The sequence below is a fragment of the Sorghum bicolor genome, chromosome 5 (assembly GCF_000003195.3).
Source record: "Sorghum bicolor cultivar BTx623 chromosome 5, Sorghum_bicolor_NCBIv3, whole genome shotgun sequence".
Taxonomy (NCBI): domain Eukaryota; kingdom Viridiplantae; phylum Streptophyta; class Magnoliopsida; order Poales; family Poaceae; genus Sorghum; species Sorghum bicolor.
The window spans coordinates 66,500,349-66,526,124 of record NC_012874.2 but is presented as its reverse complement, the minus strand read 5'-3'; the positions used below and the strand labels follow the sequence as shown (position 1 = coordinate 66,526,124).

General features: G+C 38.1%; 2 protein-coding genes across 9 annotated transcripts; both read left to right on the top strand.

Moving 5' to 3' along the window:
• On the top strand, positions 28-19,981 carry LOC8074385 (probable serine/threonine-protein kinase PBL4). 8 transcript variants are annotated; one of them, XM_021460656.1, is made up of 16 exons: positions 4,279-4,401; positions 9,350-9,481; positions 12,309-12,389; positions 12,499-12,564; positions 13,449-13,531; positions 14,219-14,438; positions 14,561-14,687; positions 14,772-15,005; positions 15,621-15,815; positions 17,152-17,391; positions 17,469-17,528; positions 17,608-17,670; positions 17,753-17,953; positions 18,540-18,806; positions 18,901-19,098; positions 19,515-19,981. In XM_021460656.1, exons 6-14 carry the CDS (start codon positions 14,353-14,355, stop codon positions 18,555-18,557), a joined length of 1,224 nt encoding a protein of 407 aa, XP_021316331.1. In that variant the 5' UTR covers positions 4,279-4,401; positions 9,350-9,481; positions 12,309-12,389; positions 12,499-12,564; positions 13,449-13,531; positions 14,219-14,352; the 3' UTR covers positions 18,558-18,806; positions 18,901-19,098; positions 19,515-19,981. The 8 variants fall into 8 exon arrangements, with proteins under 8 accessions (XP_021316328.1, XP_021316327.1, XP_021316326.1 ...); XM_021460652.1 differs by lacking the exons at positions 9,350-9,481; positions 13,449-13,531 and adding an exon at positions 29-205 and having other exon boundaries at positions 4,201-4,401; positions 12,309-12,564; XM_021460651.1 differs by lacking the exons at positions 9,350-9,481; positions 13,449-13,531 and adding an exon at positions 29-205 and having other exon boundaries at positions 4,198-4,401; positions 12,309-12,564.
• LOC110436009 (protein GOS9-like) lies at positions 18,699-21,410 on the top strand. Its single transcript, XM_021462151.1, has 6 exons — positions 18,699-18,806; positions 18,901-19,098; positions 19,515-19,765; positions 20,022-20,075; positions 20,531-20,643; positions 21,364-21,410. The coding sequence occupies exons 1-6, from the start codon at positions 18,699-18,701 to the stop codon at positions 21,408-21,410; spliced, it is 771 nt and encodes a 256-aa protein (XP_021317826.1).

Sequence of the window (25,776 nt, the reverse complement as noted above, 5' to 3'; positions counted from 1 at the left end):
TAGTAGGTGCCGCCGCCGCGTTTCTACGCCTCTGATTTAAGGACATGCAGGGTTCGGCCGCCGGCGGCGTCGTCGTCGTCTTTACTCCGCGTTTCCTGCATGCCCGTGGTGTGCTACTGTGCTAGCGCGCTTCCTCCGTCCGCTCTGACGATCCGCCGGATCGGACGTGCAAATCCTCCGATCCGGTGCCCTGCGCAGCCGGCCGGTGAGTACTCCGATCCTTTATCTTGTATGTATCTTGTAAGTTGGTATTTCGTATTCAATTTTCGTACGTCGACTGTTTTCGACATAATTCCGATCGAATTGGTTCGTTTTCGAATACCGTAATTTCGCTTTCGTTTTCGTTTCCGACTATACCGTTTCCGTTTTCGTGTTCGTATTTAAATATAAATATAGAAAACAATAGAGGAGTTTTTCGACCGTTTCCGACCGTTTTCATCCTTAATCTTGTTTATTTCTGAAAATTTAACTAGCAAAAACCAATTAGGATATATCGCTTGTTGTCGTCATTTCTTCTATACTTTGTTGTTCGACGTGCGTGTGCGTACACAACTTCTCCGATCCATGTGCATAGACGATATGCGCTTACGAAATGATCGTTTTGTTCGTTTGGCTGATAAGTAAACTATAGAAAGTATTATTGTTGGCTGAATTATACATGTTGTGAAAGAAAAACACTGTATCTAAATTCAAGACGAACGGGCCGAGTCTGCACCATAGCTAGTTAGTTTAATGTTTGCTCTTGCGCATGCATGCATGGTTGAGGAACATAATGTAAAACCGAGTTCCACCCGCGGAGGAAAAAAATATTAAGATTGATTTCGGCCTTTAGTTGAAGTTCTTATGAAAACCAGTCTCAATGCATAGTTTCATGACACAGTTACCAAGACTATAAACTAGGTAACCGAGCCATAGGAGTTTTATAGGGATGAAACTCCTCTCTCATATGATGAAACTCATTCATTTAATGACCCTGCCAAGTCAGCAATTTTGCTTACGTGGCACCCTATTTAATATGCATAACACTCTTATGAAACATGCATTGAGATTGGCCTTAGTAGTTACATATAGAGACTTGCAGCGGCCGCTAGCTCCCCGTCTGTCGAATCTACCCGGCCGTCTGATGGATCAGCTGAGATGAGACACCCTCCGTCGTCGTCCCGCTCGCATATTCGCCGGCCGGCCGGCCGGTACGGCGGAGCCGGAGGAAGCAAATTGAAGGAAAGGCATGCAAGCTCGCCGGCCAATAATCGAAGGCAGTTTATGCTTAAGCTGATTTATTGTGAGAGAAAGCGCAAACGAAGAAGGCGTTGTCCACTCGATGAAGCCAGGAGACGGAGCAAGCGACGATCCAAGTGGGGCTCAAGCACGTGGCACATAAGGGAGTAGTATTCTATTTTTAACAGTTCTTAGAGAAGATTTCGAACAAACTTTACTTTACATGCTCAGAGGCCCACTTTGAGTAATGCAAGAGAAATAATATAGTTTGTTTTCTGTATGAAAATGGCCCTGGAGGGAGAAATAAAGAACCAATAGTACATTTTGGGCTCATGAAATAAAAAAAATTAATATGTTTGCTAAAGAATAACAAGAGACAAGCTATCGTATGAATTGGCTCTAATTTGCCGATATGTCTTGTGTTGTCTAGACTAGTATATTATCCGTGCTAACACTACGGTGACATCTAAAAAATAAATTATAAAACTAAAATAAAATCCATAAAAATAATTTTTTTGAAGGCAATGGCTATAAATTCAACCCAATGCTCACTAAAGCAAATCCACAAACACTTGAACGGTGAGAGCAGAGAAACACCCACCGTCCAACTGCAGAGCACAATGTTGATTCACATATACCCATTGATTCAATTCCCAATCATAATGTACCTGCAGATTAGCATGATGAAGATGTTGATCCACAGCTGAAACCAACTACCTTAACAACAGCAACATGGATGTGAAGCCAATTAGCAATTCTGGGTTGGATCGCAGAAAAGCAAGCCAATTAAGCCATGTTTTAGCAAAAAGCAGCAGATCCAACCAAGAAATACACTTATACATCATGATGTCAAAAGAATAAGAAAGGTCAAAAGCTTTCGACGCTTACCTCACGGATTCTTCACATGGACTCAAGGAGCTAGCTCAATCTGAGGATATGAAGTTCTGAACCGTAGGGGAGAAGATTTCGTGAATGGGGTCCTGTTGACCACCGCCAGTGGTTCTTGCTAATCCACTTGCTTGTGTTCATGGGCCCTCACGCTCCAAGGGTGGTGGCGTTCGTATGCGCCGGACTTGGCCCAAGCATGGTCCTCCTCCTCGGCCGGGCGCAGCGCATTCCGGCGACCAGCCTAGCGTCCGTCTGCCTGCCCGCTATAGATGCAGGCCTGTCCTCATGCTTGCCATATGCATCCCTGAAGGCGAACACCTGCACCCTCGGCTAGGCCACGTTCTTGCTAGGTCTACCCTTGGCGTGCAGCGTAGGGAGAGGGTCTAGGGCAACGAAGAGGTGACTGCCCGTTCGTCGATGAGGAGGGCTCGGCTCACGGCGGCGTTTCTTTTTTTTCGCGAGGAGGCTGGGATTCGATCCCTGTCCATGGAGCGTGTGTGGCCATGCAGGGGCGGCTCGAGGTGGAGGGAGGACTCAGGAGGGACCATACACGAGATCCTGACCGTCAGATTTGAGTGAGTAAGGACAGAGAAGATTTAGAAGTAATCTGGACAGTTCGTTTTTAATGTGCTGTATTTTTTGGTACAATTTTTTTGGTGGATGGATGAAAGGTATCTCAGTGGGCGATGTTTTATGGTGTAGATTTAGCAATGAAAATGTCGGTGCATTAGTAGGGTAGATAAGTAATTGACTTAATTATTAACCTTGCTCTAATCATGCTAGCTACTGCACATTAACAAAAAAATATTATTGCACATGGATCGGAAGAAGCAAGAGTGCTCCACTTTATATTTCTCAGTTTTGCTATTCATTCCATTCAAATGATGATCGTGAAACCCCTCGCCGGTGTACCTATATATTGCGCCCTCAAGGTTTTAAAGGCTTAATATAACTTGAAGTTCATAAATGCCTAAGCTAGTTTTGTAACACACATTTTCTTTCTCATACTTATTATGCCCCTCTGGTAAATAATCATTTTTAATTTTATATAAAGGTCCTTCAATTTGGTCCAATTCATAGATATAGGTATTCTTTTAGAAGACAAAACAGGTCAAATAGAGTCAATGTTTCTGAATATTTTAAAATTTCTGCGGTTTACTTTCAGAAGCACATCTTGTAAGGACTAATATGGAAGCTTCTTTGGAGTCTTCAATCAGGCTATTCTCTATTTAACTCAAATTTTGGAAAACATAAGTCTTCAATTAGGAAAATTATAATTGTGTTCATTTTGCCTATCATACAGATGTGGAAATGATACTCCTATGCTTTAGAGCATCTCCAAGAGGTCCTCCGCCACAAAATACAATATATGGTAGTTTTCTCATGAATTTAAAAAAACACCCTTCTCGCTCTTTATCATAAATTTAGAAAACAAACAAAAAACATGCTCAACTCTCTTGACCACTCTCTACTTTTCCACCCTCCAAAACCACCCTTCTCGCTCTCCCTTTTAAGAGGCTACATTAATTTCTAAATATACACACCTAAAAAGACTGTAACGTCATCATCTATCCGCTGATACCAAATCTTGATCTTGCTCATATATCCATGTCCAACATGAATAATCCTCCACTCGGGGCTCATGCGTATGCGTCCTACCTGATTCCAATATGAAGACCAGATCCACATATCTCATACGATGTTCTTGGGCTCATGCGTCTGCATCCAATTACTAAGGTTCAGTAAAAAAATCATGGTCCTAGTGCAACAAGCATACTCTAGCACAATATATAATACCTTTATGATGATTTTTTCACACAAGGAATTTTTTGGTAAGCTACTGGAGTATAGAGAACAAAGAATGAAGAGTCTATTAGAAACACGAGAGATATACATAAAGACTATCCTTTGGATAGCTCTACAAATAGGGATCTATAGGCGAATTGCTCATGTTTCTTAATAAATATTTAGCACTATGATGTCATGTCACTTATTGTCTTTTATAGTGGATTGATTATGTAAAATATTCTCCATATATACCCCCCCCTGTTGTACTACAAGGTTAACTTACATCTTATTTATTTTGTGTAGTAGGGAAACATATTTGATCTTCTACAAACGTACAACAAATAAGAAATGGCCCCTCAAGATGATACATTTCACACTCTTGAGGACATGTTATGTAATAAAATAGGAGAGCCATTGAGTCTTAAGCAACACTTCTTGGAAACCATCACAAATAACTTCTCCAAGGACAACCTTATTGGTTGTGGCGGATATGGGGAAGTTTACAAGGTATGTGGGACTTTTTCTTTCTAGTCACAAAAGCATTTCAAAACCTAATAAATTATACGATGTATTTCACTATGTATAATTCATTTTTTTGTCTAACACTCTAATTTTATTGACACATACTTATTCAGTAATAATCAGAACACTTTCTAACAAACTATGAAACCCTTAGAAGGGGTGGATTAGGGTCTCTTAAAACTAGGCCAACTTTGCACATATAAAAACCTACATAAGCCAATCTAGATGTGCACTAGGTTTCTGCTTATGATGATATGTCTGTTGGGTATTCTTAACATCATTAACAAAAGTAGACTAAGTTCTAAATCTAGTAACGGTGCCAAAAATGCCAAACCTATCCCTCACACCACTTAAGCCAAGTTGTCATCCCCAGCATGACATGAGAGACGCGGTATTGAAATATGCAATTGCTCTTCTAAATAAATAATGAATGGGATCTGCAAGCGCACAGATTAATACCGATGCAGCATTTTAACCGGGAAGTATTCCAGGTATCGTTATTTATATTTTTACCACTGGGAAGGGATTAACAATCATCAATATTGATTACAGAATAGAATATGAGATTATTGAGTATCTATCATTGCATGTATAATTGAGAACATTTATCTAACTCTTTCATACAGGGATAAGTGTCACATAAAAGATATATGAAGTAATGAATAGTGACAAAGATAATTAATCTGATCACAACTAGCCACATAATAAATATGATAAGCACCTCAATTAGATACTCTAGAAAGTCATTAGCATGGTATTAGAACGAACTACAAGAATATTCCCTAAGTTATTCTCAACTATATAGTCTAGCATTATCATAATTAGTGCAAGCATACTTAGCAATCATTGTGAGACAAGACTACGCCCATGCATAGTGATATTAGCAAGGTAAATGAGAAACATAGCAATCACTCCCCTGTAATAATATTGCTCTGCCAGCCCAATACACGAGAGGGGGACTATATAAGAATCAATGAAGCTGTCACTATCACGAACTACCCCACGATCTGGCATATTGGGTACAATCGCAGATAAATACGGTATAAGCACCACGCCTACACAATATCTATCATTTACCCATGAATCCGATGGATAAACGCTATACGATCCTAAGCATGTATATAGATCCAATCTAACTAAGCCAAGTACATAACTATGATAAACTAAGAACAATATAATCTTGAATATAAGCAAGTAGAGCAAAGTCATAAGCAATATATTGAAGTAGAACAAAGTCATATTCATAATATTGAAGAACAAAGATAATTAGAAGAACAATTAGAAGCACAATTAGAGAATTACCAAGAATCCTCTTGACAGATCCGGAAACCAATCGAAGATTGACTCCTTCTAGTTCTAATCCTATGTAGCTATGCTAATCTAGATGTCTAATTGATGTGGTGGCTCTAATCTTGATCAGAGGCTTCTTCTCCCTTGTGAATAATGAATTAGGGTTGAGAGGCTCTCTCCTCCAGGGGCCAGGGGGTCTGGTTTTATAGTCCCTTCAAGTGAATATGGGCCGTTGGATCAAACCGACATAGATTGAACGGTTATCCTTGATCCTTTAGGTCGGTGGAGATCTCTCGAGAAACAGAGTCCTGTTTGGACTCCAAGTCAGGGCGGGCGCCCAGGGCAGGAGGGCGGGCGCCCTGTCTCTGGCCCCGTTCGGCCTCCGCTTTCTTCCCGTGGCTTCTGGAGTCTTCTAGATATAAGATAATTGCGCGGCACGTTAATATCTCTATGTAATCCCGACGTGTGGGCCTTTCTTCCGTATTTCCTGATAACCCCCTGCAGAAATAGACAAACACCAAAACTCGTGGAATTCTGTCAGATAAAACCCTAAGTCTAGATGTTGATTTCATTTGGATCCTTTTCTTTGTTTATTTGATAACTAAATTTGATACTTAAGGACCGTCAACAATATCTATCACAGAAAAGTTTTTGCATAGATTTCAATCCTATTAACTATTCTAAGAAAGTAAAGCAATCAATACATGCACGGTTAAAGAATATATTGCGGTATGTAAAGAGTTAAGTACAAAAATGCAAACTCGACCTTTTCCGTAATCCTTGTTGGTGTCCATAGCAAGCTAGGAAACCCTTACAGGGCCAAAATCTCGGTCGAGTAACTTGACACAAATAACCAAAGGGCTCTACTATGCGTTGGTGGGTATTCACATCACCACATCTGAAACACTCTCTGTATCTTCACTGAGTAGAGGTTTTGGGTAAAACCAAAGGGCCTCTCACCCTCACACATTGGTGACCACAAAATAAATTCTATTTAGGGTCTCACAAGAGTACAAGACATGCAAGCCACAAATTACAAATTACAACATTTGGTGTGCACACACAAGCATAACAAGCAAAGAGATATGCAAACTAGCCTACCACTATGCGCAACTAGTTCTAAACAAGAACTAATCATTAGCACTAAAGACTTAACCTTCCCTTGAACACTTCTTGAGGCTAGAGACCACAATTATGTGTGTCTACATCTTATCCCACTACAACAATTCAAAATGGGCTGAACCCATATGTATAATAGCCTCCAGTACACAAACTAGTTGTTGCACACGATTTCATACATTATGTGATCACTAGATATTCTAGTGGCTTTAAATGACCATCACTAGAACATCCATGGTTGTTGTGCCCTAGTACACATCACATCATGGTCAAAAGAAAATTCTCGATGGGAACTAGACCTTTTGTCGCCTCCTACTATGTCCTTGGTGTGCTTCTGTAGTCATTAGATAAGTAGGGTGAATGATTTCTCCAATCATTTAACCTTATATTGATCCTACCATGCCTTTATCTGATCCTTAAAATAGAGCTCTAGTAGCAATATTCTAATAACTCAAGTTCATCACAAGGCCATCCAATGAAATATTTCATCAGATCCGCATGGTTCTTGACAATTAATGTGGTGGTCTTCATCTATTAGTCTGGTGCTAATATCCAAAGCTATGTTGGTCTATGTTTCTTGGTTTAATTTTCTTTCTTCATGATGGGTTGTTTGTTGATGTTTTGGAGTCTTCAACACGTACACTTGGTCTTCCATTGAGGTGCACTCTCCCAAGTATACCTATATGCATATGTGAGGCTAAGTCCTTATATACTAGCACATGTTGTTAGCCCCATTTGTCATGTTGTCACACAATCAACAAAAATCATAAATACATTCTAGAAAACTTGGGAGCACCTAGTGAAGTCAAGAATGTGAGCTTGAGTTAGACATGTTCGACTACAGGTAATGTTGTCTGTCACTAAAAGAATTACACAATTGAATCCTGAAATAAAATTTTGAAAAATGTGAGCACCCATGTGAAGTCAAGAACATGAACTTGAGTATATAGGTTCCATCACAAGGAACCTAACCATTTGAGCTACACTCAAATTGCATCTTTGTTCCTTTCCTAATAGTCGATAGTGTTGCGGATTATGCAATTTTGCCTTTCGATGACAAAGCCTTGCATGAGCACATGTACACAAAGGGGCACCATGTAGGCAAGAAGATAATTGGGATCCACTTCTACTACATGCTAAGGGATGCTTTCTTCAAAGTTGCACTAAAGAAGTTCAAGATTGAACTATTCAATGTCTTCCTTTGTATAGTGCATGCCCCTAACCATTGCTACTGTTCCTCTTAGTGAAGGGTTTCATTTTCATTAGAGTTTGTTGATTTTTCTAATATGATTACAATAATAAATTTAAACTATCCTAGTAAAGGCTTTAGAAATATTCGGGACATCTCCTAGAACTGCTTAAGTCAGGTTGTCATCCCCAACACAACTCTAAAAGATGTGGTTGTACTTATGATCACTGCACTATAGAAAATAAACAAAGATTATCTGCAAGCGCATAGAATAAAATACACCCATTGTAGCATTTCACCCAGGAAAGTTCTAGGTATCGTTATTTATAATTTTACCATTGGAAAGGCACTTGGAGGTATAAAAGCTACATCTTGCACTTGTGATAAGAATTCCACTAGATCAATACTAGAAACAGGGATCAATCATATCATAAATAAGGATACAACATATCTCAAAAGGATTCCATCGAGCTTTTCCTACTTGAGCGTGATTCTAGAAAGAACGAGAAAATAGAGACTAACTCCTAGGGTTATTCTAACTATAGGTCATTGAGCTACCTTAATGAGTGCAATTGTATTTAGTAATCATAGTCATGACTTAACTTGACTCCATACACAAGAGACAATGCTAAGGTGGGTCAAGAACATAGCAAGACATCACCCCGCAACTCCACCTTTAGTCCTATATTTGGGGAGTGGACTATGCAGGACTCAACGAAGTTGTCACCTTAGCGATCTACCACATGACCCGTGCATTCGCAGATAGGCATTGTCTAAGCACCACGTTTACACAACTTCTATCACCCAACCCTGAATTCAAAGGGTAGGCGCTATACAAACAAGGGCATAAACACAAAGCTAATCCAACTATACTAAACATATAATCAAAGTAGGCAATGAACATTATAATTATGAATATATAATTGTACCAAGTCATATCAAGTATTCAACTCAAACACGAACTAGAATAAGAAATAGAGGGAAACATGAACTAGACAAGAACACAATGAACTAGACAATGAACTAGACGAACTAGAACAAGAACAAGATGAACTAGACGATCTAATTGATGAATTAAAAGAACAAAAGTTGAGCTAGAAGATAAACACAATGAACTACAAGACAAATAACTCAAATAGATTAACAATGTTGAATAAAAGAGATAAGTACAAGGCTTTACCTAGCCTCCTCACGACTAGATCTGGAATCCAAGCATTGCTTGACTCCTCTAATTCCTATTCTTATCTAGCTATGCCCTAATTGGTGGAGTTCTAAACTAAACTATGAGATATGAGATATGATTATGATGGATTAATTATGGATTGATTCCTCCAGGGGGTTTGCCTCTTCTTATATAGTCCGGTGGGATGAACCATAGCCCATGGATCAAACCGACATAGAACAAGAGTCAAGATGCATCGTGGAGGTCAGTTGAAGGCCATCACATAAAGGAGAGGATGCTTCCAGGTGGGCCTAGGCCGGCCAGCCTAGCATGTGGGGCCGTCTTCGGTCTCCTGCTTCATTCTCATGTCTTCTGGTGTCTTCTACATCCTTCTAGTGCCCCTTTCCGATCCATTTGCATAATGAGTCATATCGTGGATGGATTCTTTCCTTACCCAGCTTCTGGATAAATCCCTAAAAAAGATTATTTCACAGAGAGGTGGAATCTTGTCGGTTTAGCCCCTGATCTTGTAATGGATGATGGTTCTAGGGTCTTCTAAAGTCTTTCACATCGTATCCATCGGGGACTTTCTCTCCGGTGCTCCAAATATGGCAAATGACATGTTTGTCTTAATCGTCTTGACGAGCTCTCCACAATGGTGTAACTTAGATTCTTCACCTAAAATACTTTTATATGTTGAAATATTGAATTATCCTGCAAGGCAAGTGAGAACAACACAACTCGTGGAACTCGTTAGAATAAACCCCTATAGCCATACTTTATAAGTTATTTTATATCTCTCCTATGGTTAGTTGATGGTTAAAAATTAGAGTTAATTACCATGAGTTGCAGAAGGGGAGTTGTTTCATCTAGATGCCACTCATTGTACACTTTCAAAACATGGAAATTATTCCACACTAACATTGGGCACATTAAATTCTATGACTAGCCAATAAAACAAAACTAAAACTATGCATTGGAATTTGTGGTTTCATTCGTTAATGCAATAGCTCTAGATGATGTGGCCCTCTTACAACATCTCCAATCAATGAGTTTTCCAAGTTGCTAAAAAAAGTAGGGAGTTGTCTTACTCCAACCATTTCCAAATCTCATTTCTAAAAGCTAGAATGCAATTTTGTATCTAGAATCCCAAAGTCTTTCAAATCATCCCAATGACTTCTATACTTTCTTTCTCTTCTACATTTTCATAGTTTCTCTCTTGTACATTTGAATTGTGAATCGTATCCTTCTTCTCCATGTCCTTCCACCCCTAGATCGGCCAATTGGATACACATGCATATTTTGTGCCATTGGATTAGTTTTACCGAGTGTAGAAAGATTGGGAGTACATATGAGGAGTTGTGGTAGAGATTTTTTAATCTTTCCAAAAAATCAAGATTGGGGCTGGGTTTGGAAACTCTCGGAGATTCTCCTAGAATGAACAAAATATCGACCCATTGAGATTGGCCAATACTATGGCTACTGAGATGAATAATGCTTAAAGAAACAATATAATTCAAATGATATGTAGGGGCAACTATAAGGTGGTTGCCATCAAGGGACTTGATATCACTCTTGGAACACTATATAAATCAGCGCTAATGGCCTCATGCGAAACATTGTAGGGCCACACACGTGACCCACTTAGGAGTTCCTTATATATGCAGAGCTAGAACCAGATTATGAATACAAAATTCTAGCTGATGATGTCATCTAAGGAAAATAATTTTCAATTCCTAATCCATTATAAACTTAATGCAAAATGACTAATGTATAATCCAATCCTTTTAAGACCAAGACAATCAATGATGATCAAATAACAACAGAATTAGTATATCTACATGTAATCCCATGTCAAAACTGGATGTTGGGTTTAAAATCTAGTGTCCACATATAAAAATTTAGCAAATTTCACAAAGTTTTACTATAGATGGCTTAGTGACAGTAAGCTAATTGATGCAAATAAGGGAGCCTAGATATATGTGCGGACCCATGTTAAACCAAGCACCTACAACTAAATGTCACATTCACACAGTAAAATTTTAATGAAATTGACTAAAAATTATTTGATCGGCACATTATGATACATAGGTACTTCTTGCAGATTAATATATGGCTCGATTTAAATGTGTGATCCATGTAAAAAGGTAGATCTTGGAATTTGAAAACATTGTGTTCACACCTTAAAATATTAGTGAAGTTAACTAAAATAGTTTCTAGGCCAACTAGCAAGATATATATACACCCACATACTTCTCTACCAATTTGGAAACGTCTTATCATAAAATTCAAGCTCTAGGTCCATATAGTATAGATCTATCCCTCCATCTAACCAAAACATAGCATTGCATCATAATTGATGTCACTCTAGCTAATTTGCAAAATCATCGGGACACCTAGCTTGCTAAGACTTTGCATTGGACCCACGATTGAAATATTTCTAGCACCAAAGTCGGAATTCCTCTTTCATACCAGCAAAACAACATCCACCTCCCTTGAGCTCACTATTTTTCAGGACGGTCTAAGCAGTGGAAGTTCATAGAGGAAGAAGACTATTTTTATGATAGTGATTATTTCCCACGGTTTGGACCATTAACCTGATTAATTAGTATGTAGAAATCAGGTGCGCTTGTACCAACATATTTTGGTAAGATATACATACTTCTTTTCCAACGTTTATAAGCTAAACTGTAGAAATTAGTATGTATAACTATGTCAACACCAAATTATGACAACTTCAAACTATTTTAAGATAGATATAACTATGTGACTTTGATGTTTCCAAACTATATATTTTATAAGAGTTATGGTTTGTCAATGCTTTACATGTTTGACCAGATCTTGTCCAAAATGCCAAGTATTTATAACTAGGTTGAGTACATCCTCACTATAGGCCTTTTTTGAAGTCAGATATTGGCAATTGTGCTTAGCTATTTAATTGTTTATTCACCTATAGTTTATTTAAATAATTAGTTATGATTTAATCGCATAGGGCATCCACAAACATAAACGATCAAATATGTTATCAGAATTTGTAGATTATTTCTTTTTTCTAGACATTGTACATTTATATATATACATGCTTGTGCTAATATTACAAAAAAATTGAGAAGAGTAATTCAAAACTTACAGGGAGTTCTTAAAGATGGCCTTGTTGCAGTCAAGAAGTTACACTCAGCGCATGCAATTGAAGATGAACCATTTCATCGTGAGGTTGATTGTCTAATGAATATTAGGCACCACAATATAGTCTTGTTTGTTGGGTACTGTGCTGAAACACATGAAGAGGTTTTGCATCAAAAAGGGAAATATATTTTTGCAGAAAAACGAGAAAGGTTGCTTTGCTTCGAGTATTTGCATAATGGAAGCCTTCACAAGCATATTACTGGTATGATTATGGAATAAATTAAACATGTGATCTAGCTACTTGAAATAGATGAGCTTTTCAATCTTAGCAATCCATCGAGTCCAAAATATGTTGCGCTTTTGATTTAGCATGGTCTTCCATGTGTTTGGAATATGTAATGAATTTATGAGATTGTGGTAGCACTTTCCAAGAAAAATGCACACATACAACTATTTTTTAGAGTAGATATCTTAAAAGTTATTGATCATCAAAATTCAACAAGTTTAATTATATTCACTTCAAAATGTTAAGCATGTAAGACTAGAGTAGTAGATGGGTGAAGTATACATCAGCATAAACTTTAGAAACCATAGTTATATTGGTTAGTGGGACCCATTCAAAAGCTGCTTTTAATGTAAATTTGGATTAAACAAATGCAAATTTTGTTTTACAGCACACTGCAAATGAGGTTTTATTCACAAGACACTTGACCAAATGGTTATCTCTACATTACTGCACAAACAAGTAGCTTTTTTCCATGAGACATTGGAACAGGGGAAAGCACCATTATGAATGTTTCTTCTCCATGCATAAGAAACTTTGCAAAATGATGCAATATTATAAAATACACCACTATAAATATTCTATTTCCCATCTATGTGTTTATGGAAGTTTTGGATTGCTAGCACGGTATTTTGGATTTTTCCATCCTAAAATGTTTATGGAAAACCAAACAATCCAAAAAAATCATTACAAGGTTCACATCCTCATAGGTATGGGGATTAGACCATTCTAATTGAAGGCATTTCATTTTGTAAACTGAAGAGAAAATTCATAATAATATTTTCACTTGCTGCATTTATATTAATAAAATCGATGAATCCATTGTCTTGCAAATAAATTTACACCTTTGTGGTATGTTGTAGATAAATTTCCAGAAAGAAACTATGGTACAAGCTCTAGTCATCAGAGTGGTGGACAAATATGGTACCAATCAGTCACTAACATGGTATCATATAATCCATCTGTTTAAATTATAATTCATTTTAGTTTTGTCCAAGGTCAAATATCTCTAATTTTGATCAAGATTATATAAAAGATATAAAGATTTAAAATATCAAAATAATTTCATTAAATTCCATGATGTATACGGAATATGACTTGCTAGTGTATATATTTGAACCTGCATGCAACTGTTAAGTTTGAGAACTTTGTCAATAATGCTAAAGTGAAATATAATTTGGAACGATGAAAATAGTGTAGAGCTATAAGGCCTTATATTGAAATTATAATTTGCATGTTATGACTTTGGCACCACCTAGATTCCAAACTATATATAGGTTATGTTTTAGATTTGTCCTAAATCAACTATTTAATTTTGACCAAGAAAAGTGTACATACATCAACAAAATGAAATTAGTTTTTAGTAAATTATCCATGAAGAAATGGTCTTCATAGTACATTTATTTGAAAACCTATAGATCTTAATATATTTTTTCTAAAAACTGCTAAAAGTTATAAAGGGCTTGATTTTTTGTCAAAGTAAACTATAAATTGGAATAGAGAGAGCATAATACTATATGAAGTTTTAATAGAATGCATTTTTATATACTATTTCCATTGTTGATTTGAGGATTGATTTTATTTTATTTATTATTATGGTTGACATACAATGAGTGATATTCATGTGTTTCAGCTGGACCATGTGGGCTTCCATGGCGTGTTTGTTACCAAATAATAAAAGGAATTTGTCTGGGCTTGCACTATCTCCACGAGAAGCACATAATTCATTTAGATCTCAAGCCAGACAATATATTGCTTGACGATGGCATGATACCTAAAATTGCAGATTTTGGTTTGTCAAGGCTGTTGGGGGAAAAAAGCCGCACAATCACACAACTAAGACTCGGAACACCGTAAGATAAGTATATACCAAAAAATTAGGGATATTATCATCGCAGGTTGTTTTTAAATCAAAGATATCAAAATGTTTTTTCTTTGGGGTAAACCGTGACATTATCAGTGTTCATGCATGCAGGGGTTACATGGCACCTGAGTATATAGATGATGGAGTGATCACAATCAAGTCAGACATATATAGCTTGGGTGTGATAATCAGACACATGATGATGGGACGTAACTCAGGAGATACCACTGATCAAGATGTATGTTGAAAAAGAAATATATTATATAAGTTTTTTTTGTGTATGTGTGTTCTTGTAATAAAAAGGAGATACATTGTTAGCCAGATACTGGAGAGCTGGATGATTAGGCTGGAAAAGGATTCATCACAAATGAGGCAGCAGACGCAATTATTGGAAATAGGCTACAAAGAGCAAATAAAAGCGTGCATCGAGATGTTACATAGATGCACGCGGCCTAAACCAAAGGACAGGCCAACGATAGAGGATATCCTACTTACACTGGAGGAAACAGAAGCTAGGGTCAAATTGGTCGCTGGGCCTACTTCAAATACTGTTCAGGTATGTACATACTTATTGGGATAATATATTAGACATTTCCAATATGTACGTACAATAGTAACATAGGCCTTTGTTGCAATAAATACAAATTATCACTGCGAGGACCTCCCCCACAGTTTTTTTTTTGCGTCAAAAAATAGCAACATAGGCCTATTTTGTGTGAACCGTTTAAATTCCACATTATACATTTTTATGTATGGAACAGTAACCTTATTTCATACATCTTTGCATATTTATCCATCATAAAAAATTAAGATAGAAGAGAAAAAATCCATAATGCACTAACTAAACAGCTATAACCACACCTGATTGGTATAATTGCAGTTTTATTTTTCGTTTAATCAATGAAATATATATAACTGGTAGGCTTAATTATTCATTTATTGGTTTGGGCATGCCCACATAGTGCCATAATTGTAGGCAATGTGTTCTACTAAAGGATGCATCAAATGATATGTTTAGTTAATTATTTGTAGGACTGAGAGAATAAATAATATACTAATATGGATTAATTAACTTTCCATAATATAAATGCATTTGATCTTATATTTCTATGGCAGTGTCAATTAATCTTATTCAGCTTACAGATTTTTAATCTTAATTGGTATGCCACAGCTTGAGCTTGCCAAATTTGGGCCATGGGGTGGAGATGGAGGGAAGCCACGAGACATCAAAATGGTGCCTTACCTCTTGGACAACATAACAATTAGCAGTGGAACTATTATCGATTCTATTGGGTTTTCATACACTGACCACTATGGACAGTACCACACTATAGGGCCTTGGGGTGGTAAGGAGGGTAAGAATAAGGTGAGCATGAAAAGAATAATGCTTTCTGTACAAATATAAATGATGTTATTTATATGTGTGAAACACAGTTAAATTTGCACTTGTGGGTGTAATCATTGTTTAAGCTTGGGGACCATCTCAAGACATGCCAGCATGCATAGGCAAATAAAGGTAGCTAGCATGATGATATGACTCCAAAGAGTTCTCTCCAAAACTCTCATTTCATATAAATATAAGTACAAGCAATACAACCCATCCAATGTGTAGTCTATTAGTGATGTTTTATAAACCTCTAGTAAATTATCTATTGTATATATTGTATGTACCTGTAATGAGATAGGGTTGATTCACACCACCCCTTAACATGTGGCAAAATTTTCATAGTTCCCATTGGAAATATATATATTAGGTGTCGTAGATACACAATGACTCGATAACAATGCAAGAGAATGTCTGGCAAATGGGACCCAAAGCTTTGAGTGGTCTGGCATGTCTAGTAGTAGTTTCCTACCTCTGATATTGAAACCAAGCTATATCACTAGGATGACACTACTTTTCTCTCTTTCTTTAATTCCAGTGATAAATCAGGTAAAACCAGGTGGCGGTCATCTATCTTTGTCCTTAATCAAACTATTTAAGTTTGACCAAATTTATAGAAAAGAATGTCAATTAATAACATGAAATAGGTTAATTTGAATGTATATGTCATGGTGAACTTAGGGACAGTTATTGATGTCATAAATGTTACTTTTCTTATAATCACTTAGTCAAACTTCAGATAGTTTCACTTAGGACAAAAGATAAACCATCACTCTTTTGTGTGATGGAGGTACTGGGCATCAAATTGTTGCTGCTAGGACATTTTTTTGACATGGTAAAACTGTAATGAAAGAAGTGAGGTACACCTTGGGCATCAAAACATTTTATTGAAAACACATCTTGGTTCCCTTATCATATCCATAATTCATACAACAATTAATTGACTTCTAATTACTAAGAAATAACACCATGACAGTACTACTATAAGGGTATATCATCCCTCTTCATAAAGCATGTCATCTTTGTAAAACTTGCTATGAAAGAATGGATTTGGAGTAGCCTGATAACATTTGGAATCATATATAATTCTATAAAGAATCATAAGTAAACTAGGGTTTTTGAAGACATTCCTAAGTTATAATTTAAAGTACTAAAAATTGGTACTTGAGATGCCAATTTGACATACCTCCTATGTGCTGTAGTAAAGCTAAATCTTGATACCTCTCCAAGGCAGTAGGACTAGATCGTCACTATCTGACTACTCATAATAGTCTACAGGATATTTCAATGTGAAATATTGTTTCTCTTTCTCTTGCAGATTCAACTAGGTCCTTCAGAGTTTCTTACAGGAGTATCTGGAACAATCGGTCCATTCAAAAGTCTAATAAACGTTATAACATCACTTACGTTTGTCACCAATACTCGTAGTTATGGACCATTTGGAAAAGGCCGAGGAACACAATTCCACATTCAAATGCAAAACAATGGCAGGGTTATTGGTTTCTTTGGTCGTTCCAACCAATATCTCAATGCGATTGGTGTCTACACAAACCAAAATGTATTACAAATTTAGTCCATACTAGTTTTTTTATCTGTGCTTTCGTTCAAAACTTTACTTAATCATTTCACTTCTAGGCTAGAGTTGCAAGGATTGGGCCTTCGGGTGGAGATGGAGGGGTTCTTCAAGACATCATAGTAATAAACCACATCACTTATTAAGAATGGCAATTTTTAATGGAAACAATCATGAGTTCACTCTTAAGTTTTTATCCAGGACCACAATGGGCAGCAGCATAGTGCAGGTCCATCGGGAGAATGTGGAGGTAGCGATCATAAGGTGAGCATTAATCGTTATGAAATCTAGCTCTCGATTCTTAAGATAACTTTCCTAATTTCTAGACTTAATTCCTGTTCCTCAGCCTGATGTGTATGCCAAATTTGGCCCATGGGGTGGAGATGGAGGAAATCCACAGGACATCAAAATGCTACCCTACCGTTTAGATACGGTTAAAATTAGCAGTGGAGTTATTATCGATTCAATTGAGTTTACATACACCGACCATGATGGCCAGTACCACACTATAGGCCCTTGGGGCGGCCATGGAGGAGACAATAACTCTGTGAGTGTGATGAACAGAATAAATCATTCTTGTACAAATATGAATTATATTGTTTAGATGCGTGCTACACAAAGTTCAATTTGCTTTTATGAAGTTCATGGTTATTGTTTTAAATTTGGGGGACTGCATCCCAGTACATGCCAACATGCACATGCATAGAACCAGAGACAGCTAACTAGCTTGAATTTTAATGCCACTCTCCAAAACTCTCATGTCATACATGAAGAGACATAAATTAACTTTGAAGAGAAACTATCCATTGAGAATGTGGTTTCTATTGGAGTGCCTACTTCACTTGGTAAGTATGGAAACTATCTCATAGTTTCTGAGTTAAGAACAGCCCTAAGTAAACTAGGGTTCTTTTAGACATACCTAAATTCTAATTTAAGATGCTAAAAGTTTGTACTTGAGATGACAAAAGTTTTACGTACCCCTTGTGTGTTGTACTAATGTATGGTAAATCTTGATACCTCCCCAAGGCACGTACTAAAAGTCACTACCTGAACCTACGTATTCATAATTGGCGGAGGGGTGGGGGGTGGGGGTTATATTTCACTGTGAAATATAAGTTCTGTTTTTCTTGCAGTTTCAGCTAGGGCCTTAGGAGTTTCTTATAGGAGTATCTGGAACCATCGGTACATTCAATAGTCAAGTAAAGGTAATAACGTCTCTTACATTTGTCACCAACAACGCTCATAGCTATGGACCATTTGGAAAAGGGAGAGGAACATCTTTCCACATTCCAATGCATGGCAATGGCTGCATTGTTGGTTTCTTTGGGCGCTCTGGACGATATCTCAATGCAATAGGTGTCTACGCAAATCCTGAGTTTAAATTAATTAGGAAAGAAGAGGTACTAATTTATTATTCCATACTAGTTTTAGTTATAATTTGTGTTTTTTGTTTGTTCGTTCTAATTTTTACTCAGTCGGTTTTATTACTTCCAGGTTGAGGTTGCCAGGATTGGACCTTGGGGCGGAGATGGAAATGTTCTTCATGACATCACAGAAAAACCAAATCACCTGCAAAGAGTGACAATTTTCAGTGGGACTATCATAAATTCAATTGAGTATTTGTACAGTGACGACAATGGGCAGCAGCACACTGCTGGTCCATGGGGCGGCTGTGGAGGAAATGGCCGAAAGGTGAGCCTCAATCGTAGTGAACGCTTAGCTTATATTTATATAGTAGTTGTAGAGATATCTGTAATCCATGTGGTCCATAACTTATATCTTTTTTGTAGAAATAATATAATAACTAACCAGCAGCAAGCAGTTTTTTATGTTTAGTAGTAGTATGAAACAGCTAATGCATCTGTTTGCCACCACCAAATTTCCAGTCATTGAACTCCATCTGGTGACACAAATTTGGGTGCTGGAGTTTACACTAATAGTGCGCTTTTGCCTTTTGGTTTCTGGGGTTGTTTTTTTTTTTTTTTTTGCCTTTTGAAAGGTCAAAAGTTTCTAGGAAGCTCAACCAAACAGGCCTTGTCCAAATTATGAAATATAAAAACATCAGCTTAACCAATGTTAGTTTGTTTTTTCTCTGTTCGTTTTTGCAGATTCATCTTGACCCTGAAGAGTTCATAGTGAAGGTTTCTGGAACATTTCATCCATGTGCATGGGACAAATCCATACCGAATGTTGTATCGTCTCTTACACTTGTCACCAACACAGGCAAAACACATGGGCCTTTCGGAAAGCAGATCGGAGCTGATTTCCACGTTCCAATGGGGAGCAACAGCAGGATCGTTGGCTTCTTTGCCCACGGAGGCAATTACATCGAGGCAATTGGTGCCTACGTTCGCACTCTGTAACCACAGCCTGTACACTGTATTCTATATGAGTATATTGTTTCTCCATGATCATCGGTATCTTATCTTCTTAGTTACGAAAGAGAGAGCCAAAATGTAAGCAATTAGCTGCTGTATAGTAAATACATCAGGGCGCTTCATCTTGTGTATCCATTTGACTGAATATTGAGCACTGTCAGCAAAGTTTGACAGAATATTGAGCACTTATGTATCCATTGTTTGGCAGTAATGTTTCTGTTTCCTGCATAAACACAGGCACGCTCTGTTCTCCGAGGAAGGGGAAGGAAGAGTAAGGGGGGAGGCTGACAGGTGGGCCTGGCATGTGGGGTCCGTGTGTCAGCAGGGAGTGGCCAAAACATATATATTTACATGAATTCGCTAATTACAAAACGTATATCATTAGGGCATCTCCAGCAGTACTACCTAAAATAGACTGCCTATTTATCTTTTTAGGTAGGCACCAATTTTTCTACTACCTATATTTTATTCTCAACTCCATTAATACTACCAAAAATAGGCTACCCAAATCCATCCCAGCAGAGAATGACAAGCGGGTCCCACGTGTCATCTTCTTCGTTGGTCTTCTCTCCATAGCCGCACGCCAGTGAAGTCGCACGATGGGGATGGCCGCGCGCCGGTGAGGCCACCCGCGGGGAGGCCGCAAGCGCTGGGAGCAGGCTGCCCGCGCCGGTGAAGCTTCGCCCGACAGGGAGGGCTGCGCGCCAGTGAGGTCGCATGCCGGTGCGTTTGTGCGCCATGAGTAGGCTGCGTGCTAGTGGAAAGCCAAATCTGGGTGTGGGCGCCGTGGGGGAGGGCAATCTAGGGTCGGGCACCATCGGGGAGGGCCGCCATGGAGGGATGGGGGACGTTGGGGAAGGTCGGTTGGGTCCCTGGCGGCGGCGAACAGAAGGCGCGAGGAAGAAAACATCGGGCGTGGAGAGGAAAAGGTGCGAAGGAAATAGGTAGTGAGATTTGTTGGCCCAACAGATGTAGGTAGTGGTTGAGGGAATTTGTTGGGCCAACAAAAGTAGGTAGTCTGTTGGAGTGGATTTTTTTGATTTCACTACTCAAATATAGGATAGGTAGTGAGTTTAGGTAGCCTGCTGGAGATGCTCTAAAGGCCGAACAGCTTGTAATTAAATTTTGTAGTACGCAGTGTCCAGCAGGCTGCGGTCACTAGTCAGAAGTCAGAACAGCATGTAAATGTGAGCAAATTGACACTACACGTGCAAAAAAAAAAACAAAATATCTAATGATGGTACGATATGCATAGATCTGTGGACACAAGGAAAACAGCTCGCCACACCATCTGATATGGTCATAGAGCAGTCCCAAATAGATTCAGTATTTTGAAAGCTTTCAAGATTTTTATCTCGTGTTCAGTATATTCAGCTATGTTCAGTAACCCAGTTTCACAGAGTGATGTTGCATGAACCGCTGCCGTGCTGAGGTGTGGTGCTTACGAAAATGATTGGATCCGTTGCATTCGGAACAAGTTGCAGTTCCAAACTTCCAACAGTATGTCGTGTCATCATTGCATCGAGTCGTCATTGCGTCTTATTTCTGAAAACTTTCCAGTTTTCATCCTTGTTTTCAGATATCGTCCGTCCCCATGAAAAGGCTAGCGGGGACAACGACCCATAGATCTCATCTCTCGCCTGGCGATCTGGGCCAGTAGTACTACTTTGGCCTACTGAGTACTGACTAAAAAAATGTCTCCATTTTACCTGAGATTTCGTCATTTTGCAACTGATCTCCTACGAGAACACAGCAGAACAACACTTTGCACAGTTCTTCTGATCTCTCTCTCTCTCTCTCTCTCTCTCTCTCTCTCTCTCTCTCTCTGATCCACTTTTCTATCTCAATTTTGTGGTGAAAGCCTTCTTTCTGGCTCAGGCTCAGTATTTGTGACTCTAGCATTGTGTCTCTGCTGTTATTTCCACCAAATTCTGTAACTTTTGGGGCCTTTTCTACTGTCCTGCAGATTCAGCTTCTTCGACACGTCTCAACTTATGGTGAAACTTTCTGGAACAACATAATTGGTATACATTTGGGGCCTTATTACCAAATGATGTAACTTATCTAACACTTGGTATGGCTGTTTGGACGAGGAGGTCAGGAGGGAATTGCTTTCCACGTCCAGCAATGACAGCACTGTTGAGCAGAGCAGCAGAGGAATGCATCCGTCTAGCAATTACAGCACTGTTCAGTGTTCTCTCTCTCTCACTCTGACTATTGACATCTTTGTTACTCCCCTGTTCGAAATTGTAAGTACCTTTTGTTTTTCTAGACAGAGTTGTGAATACAAAATAAGCATGTTTCTTATGAGTTATGACTGAGGATGATTGGATGAACCTGGTCTCCTACCAATGACATGTTTCACTGATCATATGGGGGCAAGGTGTTGGCAACAGTTCAGTTATGAGCTCGCTCCCACTTGCTCTATGATTTTAGCTATCAAGCTTAGTCTGTATGACTGTATATTCAAACCTTGCACCAATTCGATCCCGGCTGATCCAGAGTTTCAATTGGTGGCTGATCCAGAGTCTCATGTCTGATACATCTCAATCATGTTCAGGACTGTCATTGACTTCCCCAAGCTATGCCCTGCAGGGTTTCCATCCTTATCTCTTGGGTATCCTATATACTTCCAAACTGGGTGCACGATGACTGTGCATGATGTTTTGCGGTATCTATCAGCGGGAAATGAGATTCAGAAGGGAAGACAATGAGGAGAAAATGAAATTGACAGGGTCCAGAAATCGTTACTCGGAACAACTTGCAACTGTTGACATTGATGCTACTCATGCTAAATAACACGGGACAGATGTGTCAACACGTTGGATTTCGTCACATATCCTGTTTACAAATTCATGTCAAAGATCACTTTCCAAGTTGCAACACATACATTTGGATCATTGGATGGTTCAGAAAACTTTCCAGCTTTTTTCCTTGATTTCAGATATCAATGTGGACCAAGAGAATGCTTTGGATGACATGACAAAGGATACCAGAAACAGAGACAGGGCCATACTTTTTCTGTCAGCCAACAGTGTTTTTCTCTCACGATAAATCAGCGAACAGTATTTTCAACCATGACTTAAGTTAGTCCAAATGGACAAGTAGCAATCAAACAGAGATTGCTCTGACAGTAACATGCATGGACTAAACTGGATTGTGGCACCTCCAGCATAACCTGCTCTTAGGTACAATTTTTTTGACAGCATAAAGCCATAAAAAGCTCAAGTATGGTGATACATTTTCTTAATGCTTTGGCAGGGATATGCATGGAAAGTAAGCAAAATAACAGATGGATAGTGGTTATGAAGTTAATGATCTTCAGCATGGGAATCATCGATATTGCAATAAACGAGAATCCATCTCAAATGTTTTAGCTCTTTCTCATGTTTTTGCTTCTGAGGAATCTTTTCTATGTCTCTTTTGAATAATTACAAATCTTGCACTTATCAGTGTACCCATTTCAGTGAGGAGATGAGGACAAGGTGCTGACGAACTTGGGGTCCTGACAACTGAGCTCCCACTTGATCTCCGATTGCTGCTTTACAACTTGTCTATATGCGTTGTTCCATCCTTAGCTTAATCAAGCCTGAAAACGTGTCTGCATACGTTGCTTGTTAATCCGGAATTTCAGTTAGTGTTGTCATGTTTCCACTTCTACATCAGTCATGTTTCAGGATTTTAAATGACGATTGCGTCCGGACATGATTAGGAAAAGAGTGTTTTTCCATCCTTATTTCCTGGATATCCTCGGAAATTTCCAAAGTGGGTGACGTTGCAAGATGATCTATGTAGTATGATGTTTTGCAGTACCTATCAAAGAGGCAAAATATTCAGGAGCGGATCGGAACATGTGACACTGACATAATCCGGAAGCATTCAGATCAGATTGCAGGTTGAACAGATTAATGGACATGATAAATATTGATATATATGTGGTCATGTGGACATCACGAACAGCAAGTCACCACTACATTTCTAACCATGCATGTCAATTACAGCTCATTTGGAAGCTTCTGAAAATCTTCCAGCTTCTGTCCTTGTTTTCAGATAGCAACTTGGACTGATGAGAATCTATTCTCACGAGCAGAAAACGCTAGTAGGGACAACGACCTGCACATATCATGTAGCAGTAGTGCTCTGACCTAATGACCTATTGCCATTGTTTCTTTAGAGAACATTGCATAACGAGACTTCGTAAGCTGCTTCTGAAATTTGCTTTCAAAAGCATATTCTTTATGAACCTGTCACCGCTTCTTGGTTTTGTGAGCAACGGCTGTGGTTGGCCACAGTCCATGCTAATTTGCATCCGCTCATTTGCACTCGTGATATTGTACACATACACTCGGGGCTAATTAAGGGCTCAACTTCAGTCACAGATATGTGAATGAATAGACAAAAAGCAGGTGGAATCCAGTGTGTTCTGTTCTCACGACAGAACAGCTAACAATAATTGAAGTGGCCAAAGACATGGATACTACTGGATAGGACGGTTTCCTCTTTAAATTCAGATAATGACCAGTGCTATATATGTTTGTTGTGATGATGAGCACATATGTATGCGAAAACTTTGTGCTACTGACCTCTCAAATCCAATCTTGTGGTTCAATGTGTCATGATTTTCGGTGTACCTTTTCCTTCGATTTGGGGATGTTGATCGAAAATGTGAGGCCAGTCGTCATTTTTTAACAGCTATTTTGTTTCTTCAGTCCATCATTGAGTACATGTAATCTAAGATGATTTCACTAAAGTTATGAAGATCTTTTGAAAGAATATATATATATATATATATATATATATATATATATATATATAGTAATTTTGGTTTGGTTTTTATTGCAGTGCATCTAGGTCCATCATAAAGTGACATCCCAAGTCTTTCACCCTATGAAGGAGGGCAACTAGTTGGTTGGTGGGTTTCCTTTTTCACTCATGCAATTTTCTCTCTATTTAGAAAATCAAGCATTGTCTCAGTGTGGTTAAGAACTAGTGACGGAGAGGTCCCTTTTGAATAACCACTTACTTACCCCAAAAAATAATCATTTTATTTTTTCTATTTTTTCTTTTGTCACGTGTGTGAACAAGTGAAATCATGCAAATAATATGGGTATGTTTGGTTGGGTGGCTAATTTTCTAACCATAACTGTGGGAATGCAAACAATACGTGCCCTATTTATTAGAAGGGTTTCTCATACTCTTTTCGAACGAAATAATTGCAGATCTCGTTTTTAGAAGTTAAACGTTATTATATTACGCTAAATATCTATATCTATGTATCTTATCTTATCTTATACTCTTATAAAAGCAAAATTCTACTATTTATTTCTCTCCATATGCAAGTTGTCTAACTAGGCAATCCACTAGCTCATGCGATTGTAATGTCTACGTCAATAAGTCACCTATTTCTATAAACATACAAGCTATCCAACTAGGTAATACACATTCTAACCTATTGATATTCCTTCTTTATACATGCGGCAACGTGCGGGAAATCCTCTAGTTTTTATAAAGGTAAAACCCACTAGATGTTTTATCTCTTTATATTAGGTGTCTACATTATTCACCACTAAATGACCCCATAGGATATTCTATTTCTTCATGCGGTGTCCACATTATTCCCTACTACTCTTAAACCACACTAGATGTTTTATCTCTTCATACAAAATGTTCACATCATTCATCACTAAGTGATCCCACTAGGATGTTTTATCTCTTTATGTAGGGTATCCACATCATTCCCACTAAGTGTCCACTAATTTACAATCCTTTCATGCAAGCTATTCATTTTATCCCTTATTAATTAAAAAAAATATTCACATCATCTCTACTATTATTTGAAATACTTCTAATCTTTAATGTATTAACGTACAAGTCTTCTATAATGTGATCAAATATTCTAACGGTTTTTCTTCTCTTAGCTTACCGATTTTTTTCTAGATCTGATATAATAAAATAATATGCAAGTCAAATTCATATATATACACAATATACA

Coding starts and splice junctions, on each gene's coding strand:
- LOC110436009 (XM_021462151.1), top strand. CDS start 18,699: ATGCATGGCAATGGCTGCATTGTTGGTTTCTTTGGGCGCTCTGGACGA. Junction 18,807..18,900: donor AATTAATTAGGAAAGAAGAG/GTACTAATTTAT, acceptor TATTACTTCCAG/GTTGAGGTTGCCAGGATTGG. Junction 19,766..20,021: donor GGTGCCTACGTTCGCACTCT/GTAACCACAGCC, acceptor GCATAAACACAG/GCACGCTCTGTTCTCCGAGG.
- LOC8074385 (XM_021460652.1), top strand. CDS start 4,243: ATGGCCCCTCAAGATGATACATTTCACACTCTTGAGGACATGTTATGT. Junction 17,529..17,607: donor GGGTTCTTCAAGACATCATA/GTAATAAACCAC, acceptor GTTTTTATCCAG/GACCACAATGGGCAGCAGCA. Junction 17,671..17,752: donor GTGGAGGTAGCGATCATAAG/GTGAGCATTAAT, acceptor CCTGTTCCTCAG/CCTGATGTGTATGCCAAATT.